Below are 8,329 nucleotides of genomic sequence, written 5' to 3'. Positions count from 1 at the left end.
CCCAAATGTGCTTTTTCAGGTGGCAACTGGACTTTCTTGTTTTTTCTTTTGAAGACATTTCACTTCTCAACCAAGAAGCTTCTTCACCTCTGACTGGATGGTGGGGAATGGAAGGATTTATATTCCTTGCAGAGAGCTGGTCATTTGCATCGTTTTAGAAAGTTGTTGAGCCCACTTGGGGGTTTGTCTGTGTCTTCTGGGTCACCTGAGTAGGCTCTACACCCATTTGTACTACTTGGTGAGCAGGCATTCCCACTTGCACAAGCAGCACCCAAGCGCATGCACAAATGGAACTGTGTGTGCACTTGCCGGCTGCTCGCATGGAACATTCCCTCTTCCCCCATCTCCCACCAGTCCACAAAGCTGGAAAGGTTGGGGAATTTATATAGGATCTTCTCCATGGAACTAAGAAACATTTTATGTAGTAAAAAAAAAAAATGCTCTTATGATAAAGTGTTAAGATTTACATTTTTTATTTGCAGTTTTTTTCTGTAGTTTTGCTGTTTTGTTTTGTTTCAGGGTAGACTTTGTAATTGTAAGTGGTGATTTTAAAATTATTTCTTCATCTTCATTATCTTCGGGCTGAGATTTTCGGCGCTCAAAAAATGTTGGTGTACACACTGGCGTGGGATCCTGGACAGGTAGAGAAGAAAATGATTGAATTAAGAAGAACCCATTGTGGGCTAATTTTAAAGAAGTATTATTTTCACAAAAAGCTGAAATGTTTGTTGGGAATGATGGAAACAGGAAAACTCTCTACCAGTCATAATCTGGACAATACAAGACAAAAAACTGATACCTCTTCATAGTAACTTTCTGAAGAAAATACCGAGAACAACTTCCCCCAGATATTCTAAATTTAATTCAATATGGTAATTTCATTATCCTCTTTCCATGGCTAAGTTCCTAAGTCTGTATTATTTGGAAATGATACAGCACAGAGATGGGAAATAATGCTATAGGAACGTGATGGCGAACCCATGGCACGCGTTCCGTAGCCATATCAGTAAGCATGCGAGCTCAGCTCTGGCGCGCACTGATTTTCGGGCCTTCTGGGTCCACCAGAAGTAAAGAAACAGGCTGTTTCCTGCCTCCAGAGGGCCTCAGAGGGTGGGAAAGCCCGTTTTTCTCTCTCACCTGGCTCCAGGGCCTCTAGGAATCGGGGGGGGGGGGCATGAAAATGGCCTTCCCCAGCCCCCCCGGAGGTCCTCCTGAGGCCGAAAACAGCTCATTTGACAACGTCCGGTCCCACCGTTGGCAAACGGGCCATTTCTGGCATCTGGAGGACCTGGGGGGGGGGGGTTCGTCCTTCTAAGGCTCCTAGAGAGGCTCTGGAGCCAGGTGAAAAATGGGCCTACCGGGCCATTGTGTGCCAGGAGTGAGAGGAGTGGGTTACGCGTGCATGCACAGGGCGCATAGAATTATAAGTGTGGGCACGTGTGCGCGTGACCCCCCCGCCGCCTCCTCCTGGCATGTGATGGCAAAAGATTAGCCATCACTGCTATAGGATGAGCCAAGTTATCTAAGTTTCCCAAATACGTCCCTTCTGAATACCCAGGAAAAGGACAAGGATTTCATTCTAAGAGGGCATGGTGGAAGGAAAGTCTTTCAGAAACCTTCCCTTCTCTGGGACTTCAAGGCAATTTGAAGAGCACTGGACCACACCTAGTTTCCAAATATAACAGGAAAATACTGATAGCACTCGAATGTGGGTGTGCAGGAGGACAATTTGAGTCCCAGGGTAGAGCAGGGAGGAAGCATTTGCAGCTGAGGGAGTGGGGCAGCTGCTAGCTTAGCAGGCAAAGAAGAACAAGCTTGGACTTCAGCAAATCAACAGCTGACAAGCTGAAAAGGGAAACTAAACCCATCAGCTTCACAACCCAGCAGAGATGCTGAGACCTCCAGCAGCTTTTAAAGCACTTCTCTCCTTCCTCTGAACTGAGAAACTGAAAAACCAAACATTCAGAACTATTAATAGGACTGTTTAGGAATCACTGCATTTTTCAGAGTATAAGTCGCACCTTTTTCCCCCCTAAAAGGGGGTGAAAATTTAGGTGCGTCTTATACACCAAATGTAGCCCCGCCTGCCCACCCTTTGCCCTCTGCCTCCCAGCAGTTTATCTCCTTGCAGCAAGCAGCAAGAAGAAACTGCTCCTTTCAGCTTCAGTGAAGCCTAATTAGCACAAGTTGATTGGATCGGCCTCCAAACTCTCAGCTGTTTTGCGCAGGCCTCTGCTGTTTGCTGAAAGGAGGTAAATTGCTGGAGCAGATTTTTTTTCTTCTTGTGCTAATCAAGCTATGCTGAAAACGAAAATGAAAGTAAAGCAGGCTGTTTGCTGCAAGGAAGCAAAAGCAGATTTATTTTTCTTGTTTTCCTCATCAAAAAAGGTAGGTGCGTCTTATAGTCTGAAGCATCTTATACTCCGAAAAACAGGGTAGATAAACACACAGGTGTTGGCATTAGTATAGTATAATACAGTAATACCTCGGTCCTTATCAGTAATTCATTCTGGAAGACCAGCTATATACGAAAACTGACCGGTATCAAGAAAACCACGTGACTTACAACGTGACCTGCTATTTCAGCTGAAATAGCAAGTCACGAGGCAGCTGACACCAGCAAGTTTTATAAAAATCTGAAGGTTTATAAAACTGTGCACAGTAATATGGCCTGCTTAATGACCAGCACAACTTGGCTCAATTATGGTTGTAATTCAAGGACTACTTGTATTCCAATATTTTTTTCCCTTCTTCAAATAAAAAAGGCCCATTATAATTCAGAAGATTTCAAAACCCCAAACTTTCACTTACTTCATCATTCACGGATACATCCTCATTTGAATCTGATTTTGAAATCATCTTTTTCTTTATTGGAGGCATCTGAGCTCTCTAAGAAAGAGAATCTCAGCATTAAGATTACCCCGTAATTCAACTTTAACAATAAATATGTTAACTAATAATCTTTAAAACGGTTTGCATATTGAATCTGTCTTGAAGCTATGAAGCTCAGGACAAACAGTTCTCATTAAAAACAGGGTGAAGCGAAGATTAATATCGGTCTTTGCATGACACAAGCGTCTTTTTAAGAAAGTTGTCAGTGGCTGCCATTCAGAGTTGCCAATGGGGTTTCCTTAAAAAAACCCAAGATTTCATGTTCAAAGAAACCCAGATTCTAGACAAAAAACCCAGAAAGCCGCCAATAAATTAATTTTAAACTAAATTACTTTTACCTACCTAATATGTACAATATAATGCATACAAAACACTTTATGATTTCATTAAATTTTAAAATCCTAGAAATCCAGACAGGGATGGAAAAATCCACATCTGTTTAAAAACCCAGCTCTGGTAATCTTGCTGCCAATCTTTTGAGTCCATAGGGAGCCAAAACTTTTGTCTGAATCATGTGTCAAATGATCTCACGTCTCCAGTTGTTTAGTGACAATAACCTTTGTATTCTAACTTAAGGCATTTAAATTTACAATCAGTATGCAATAATCGTGTTTATGCCTCGTTCTTCTCATTATACTTCTCATTATTCAGGAGGGAAAAAAAAGAACATTCACTTACAAATCCAGGGAAATCATAATCTATTCCTTTCTCAGAGAGCCTTTTTCGCAACTTGGTTTCCTTTTTCAACAGCCTCTCAGCCATCTTTTCTTCCTCCTGTGCTGTTCGAGTCCGGTTGTAGCGTTTTACGGCTGGATAGGATGGCTTTCTGAACTTTCGCTCAGAACCCTTAAAGAGGTTTTTATGTACTTTTTCTGCTGGCATAAACTCACCTGTAACATGCAATCAAGGCAAGAGCAGCCATGAGAAACAGAGCAAGGTCATTACAAAAGCTTCCACCTTAATTGCGGTCTCAAAAAATATTTCAAACAGCAATAGAAAATTGTCCTCCTTGAGTCCATATACCATGTTTCCCCTAAAACAAGACCTACTCTGAAAAGAAGCCCTATCATGGTTTTTATTGCATGTGCTCAAATTAAGCCCTACCCCCATAATTAGCCCTAATTAAGACCCCGCCCACCCCAGGGTGCAGGGGGTGGGGTGAGGTAAAAAATTAAGCTAGGATGAGGTGCGGTGGTGGAGCTGCCCTACTTACCAGGCCTTGCACACCCCGACACTTGCCCTGCTTTCTTCTGCGGCCCACTTCTTTGGTGGCGCTTGCACGCATTTGCCCCCGGACTCCTTTTCGCCGTCAGAGCCTTCCGGAAGGCATCTGTAGCCGATAACAGAGCTCTGGATCGAACTGGAGCTCTGTTATAGGCTGCAGAGGGCTTTCTGGAAGGTATCTGAAGGTGAAATGGAAGCCAGGAAGGGGGGGACGGGGGGCACCGTGCACATCAATCTGGATCTCGTTTCTTGGTTGCAGAGGGCTTTCTGGAAGGCCTCTGATGGTGAAATGGAAGCCATGTGTTTCTGTATGCCATGCGCATCAATCCAGAGCCTATTTCTCAGCTGCAGAGGGCTTTCTGGAAGGCTCTGATGGCGAAACGGAGGCTGGGGTGTTAGGTGTGCGAGTGGCGGCAAGTGGCCGCAGAAGTGGGCCGGAAGTGGGCTCCTGCTGGGCTGGGCTCTGGTTGCCGTTGCCGCAAGGTGAGTCAATAATTAGACCCACCCAAAAAGAAGCCCTAGCCGGTTTTTTTGGGGGGTGGGGTCAAAAGAAAAATAAGATCAGATCTTCTTTTCAGGGAAATGCGGTATTAAACACAGAATATCAATGCATTATGGCTTCAGCTAAACAAAGATATGCAGGATCACTGCTTCCCCTTGTGGCTTGCATAACTTTTCTCTTCTGCACATATGCTATATATTTCAATTTTTGGTTGCAACTGTTGTTGACTTTAATATTGTTTCCTCCCCAAAACACTTGCCATACAAATTGGCTAAATAAATATGATTACTTTCATACTATATTATTACAGTGCATTTTATTTTTCTATATTGTAATAGTGTATTATTATTGTTCTTGCAAATCCCTGCAGCCATGCTAGATTGAGGGTGTGTGTGTGTGTGTGTGTATTACTTCCATAAAGAAATAAATTCATTTGCTATTGTTCCCAAACACCTGTACAAACAGATAAAGCAATAAAACACTTCTGCAAGATCCAGTTTGATTTAAATGCTGTGTGGTGTTCAACCATTTTCCCCTGTTACTTTGGGGAAGGAAGAAGAATATTCTGTCCTTTTTTCAAACCTATCAAGACAAATATAGATATATCCATATAATACATCTATATTGATATATTAAATATATTTTAAAAAAGGAAAATCTATACTGAATTATATTTCAAAACAGTGTAATGGAGAATAAAGCTGCAGCCATGCCTAATCTCAATGCAAAAGATTTCATTGCATTGCATTATTTATTTTATTTTTATTTATTTATTTTATTTATAAAGTGTATTTATGCCATCAATCCCAAAGGATTAAGCAATGGACAGCTCTAAAATATATGGGACAATTAATATATAAATTAATAATATAGGTGCTTGTATACCTATATAATAGTCAAGTTGTACCTTCTCTTCAAAAGATTATGAAAGTGAAAGCTATCCTCATTTTAGAGCAGACTGTTCTAAAGGAAAGGAATCCCCATGGAAATATTCCCTCCTTTCACATTGTGATAGGAGGGGTCCTTTACAGGTGCATCTTCATCATGTGGATGAGGCAGGTAAAATACTCCTGGGAATAACAATAATCCTTGCAAAAAGAGCAGTTGCAAATTCTGAAAGCCACATAGATTAGGAAAAAAGGAGATGAAAGAATATATATATATATATATTTACTCACATTTCAAGAGTTTTTCACGGACAAGGTAATTGTTCATGGTATCTGCAGCTATCTTTGCAATTTCATCATATTCAAATTCCACAAAAGCATAACCTTTACTTCCTCCTGTCTATCAAAGAGAAGGAGACAATTGTTTTTAAAAAATACAATACTTTTATAAATGTAGGTGAAGGATTATTATTTTTTGCTTTGTTATTACCATTAGTAGATATATTTCTGCCTCTTTTAGCAGCTCATGGCAGGACATAAAGCAGTCTTTTTGCCAATTTGTTTTACAACAACCCCGTGCGGTGTTAGACTGAGAGAACAACTGGCCCAAAGTCACTCAGCGACAATATTAATCCAAAAGTTTTTCTGACCTATACAATACAAAATGCTTTATCACCAATATGCACTGTAAAAAAACAGGGAAGCATCATTAAAGTTAATTCAAATTAGCAAGGTTTTGGTAGCTTCTAGCCTAAAAATATATTAGCCTGTAAAGAGGAATGCCATTGGAAAAGTAAGCAGTACGAGGCCTGGATTAAGTAGCTAGATCAGAACCAGCCGCAAAATTGCAAAATGGTTATATTGCATGTAGAACCTTAAATACACTCTCCCACATATAGTTTGCAATTGTTCTAATTGCTTCAATGGCTTTTGTTTCACTTGCTCTGACACTATGTGGTTTCTTCTTAATTGTGTGCACCATCCAGAATCATCTACATGAAATGAATGACTAAATATTGCCCCCTAAGTGATGGAAGCTCTTTGGGTAACTCTGAGTCAGCCATTCTCTCTCAAACCTACCTATCCCATAGAGTTGTTGTGAAGGAAAATATGTGGTGACTGCTCTTATACGAGTTTCCTTGAGTTTCCCAGAATAGCCACTCAACAGACACACATAGCTTAAGAGCATAAAAGCCAATTTGGTGTAGTGGTCAAGGTGCTGGCCTAGAAACCATGAGACAATCAGAGTGGGGAGATGGGGAATGCTGCTGCTCCCATCTCCAAGGGAGATACACCTGGTGGGCCACAGAAGAAGGGCCTTCTCCATAGTGGCTCCCTCTCTCTGGAACATCATTGTCCCCCCCTCCAGATTAGATTGGCCCCCACTCTAACACTCTTCCGGAAGGCACTGAAGACCTGGTTCTGTCAGCGGGCTTGGGGAACCCAGAGCGGGATGGAGCCCATTAAATGGCTTGTGTGATCTGCTGTCACCGGGGGGGGGGGGGGGGGGGTGTGTGTGTGTGATTTTGTTATATTGTACTATATCAATTTATTTGATTCTTTTTGTTAGTTTTTACTGTTTTAAATGTGGTCTTTTATTCTGTAAGCTGCCTTGAGTCGCTGTGGGCGAATAGGCGGCAATATAAATTCAATGTATGTATGTATCTATCCATCTATCCATTCATCTACCTATCTCTATCCATTTACCCATCTATCTACCCATCCATCCACCCACCCACCTACCTACCCATCCACCTACCTACCCATCCATCTATCCACCCACCTACCCATTCACCTACCTATCCATCCATCTACCCATCTACCTATCTATCTCTATCCATCTACCCATCTACCTACCAACCTATCCATCTACCCATCTATCCACCCATCTACCCATCCACCCATTCATCTATCTACTCATCTACCTATCCATCCATCTACCCATCTATCTACCTATCCCTATCCATCTACCTATCATCTATCTACCCATCTACCCACCCATCTACTTACCTATCCATCTATCAATCCATCTATCTATCTACCGACCTACCTATCCATCCATCCACCCATTCATTCATCTACCCATCTATCCATCTACCTACCTATCCATCCATCTATCCACCCATCTACCTATCTCTATTCATCTATCTATCCATCTACCTACCATCTATCTATCTACCCACCCACCTATCCATCTGCCAATCCATCTACCCATCCATCCACCTACCCATCTATCTACTCATCTACCTATCTACCCTACCTACCTATCCATCCATCTAGCTATCTCTATCCATCTATCTATCCATCTACCCATCTACCTACCATCTATCTATATGCCCATCTATCTACCTACCTACCTACCTACCCATCTACCCATCCATCTATCATGAGACGGGCGGTTAACAAACGTGAAACGTATAAATGAATGATGATAACCGAGAGAAAGCTTACCTTTTTACTCCTCGAAAGGCGGACCCGAGTCACTGTCCCAAACTGGCTGAAGTACTCCTGGAGCTGAGGCTCGTAGAGGCCTCTCGGGAGGTGACCCACGTAAACGACGCCAGGTTTCACCTTCTGATTCTGGGAGGGAAAAACGAGGAGAGGCGTAAACAGACGTTGGAAGTTCCTCTTTCCCAGCGCCCGGCGGGAGAAATCACCACGGGGCCCCTTTCGGTTTCTTACCTTGGAGGCCGCCTTGCGCACCCGGTGCACCTCAGCCTGGAACTCGCGCTGCCGCTCCGGGTCCAGAGACAGGAGGGGAGTCGCTGCCGACGAAACGTTGCTCGCCGCCATCACGCTTCAGAGAGAGAGCGAGAGAAAGACG

At 42.6% G+C, this 8,329-nt stretch overlaps 1 protein-coding gene across 2 annotated transcripts; it reads right to left on the bottom strand.

Annotated features, from left to right (window-relative positions):
- Positions 1-455: 455 nt before the first annotated feature.
- Positions 456-8,329, bottom strand: NIFK (nucleolar protein interacting with the FHA domain of MKI67). 2 transcript variants are annotated; one of them, XM_070945306.1, is made up of 6 exons: positions 8,188-8,329; positions 7,957-8,085; positions 5,797-5,905; positions 3,571-3,782; positions 2,812-2,889; positions 456-633 (listed from the first exon to the last, which is right to left on the bottom strand). In XM_070945306.1, exons 1-6 carry the CDS (start codon positions 8,296-8,298, stop codon positions 457-459), a joined length of 816 nt encoding a protein of 271 aa, XP_070801407.1. In that variant the 5' UTR covers positions 8,299-8,329; the 3' UTR covers position 456. The 2 variants fall into 2 exon arrangements, with proteins under 2 accessions (XP_070801407.1, XP_070801408.1); XM_070945307.1 differs by lacking the exon at positions 2,812-2,889.

The sequence above is a fragment of the Pituophis catenifer genome, unplaced genomic scaffold, assembly GCF_029215685.1.
Source record: "Pituophis catenifer annectens isolate HBS135680 unplaced genomic scaffold, rPitCat1.0.hap2 SCAF_6, whole genome shotgun sequence".
In the NCBI taxonomy this organism is placed as follows: Eukaryota; Metazoa; Chordata; class Lepidosauria; order Squamata; family Colubridae; genus Pituophis; species Pituophis catenifer.
Note: the sequence above shows the minus strand (reverse complement) of the source record. Positions and strands in the feature narration are given on the sequence as shown.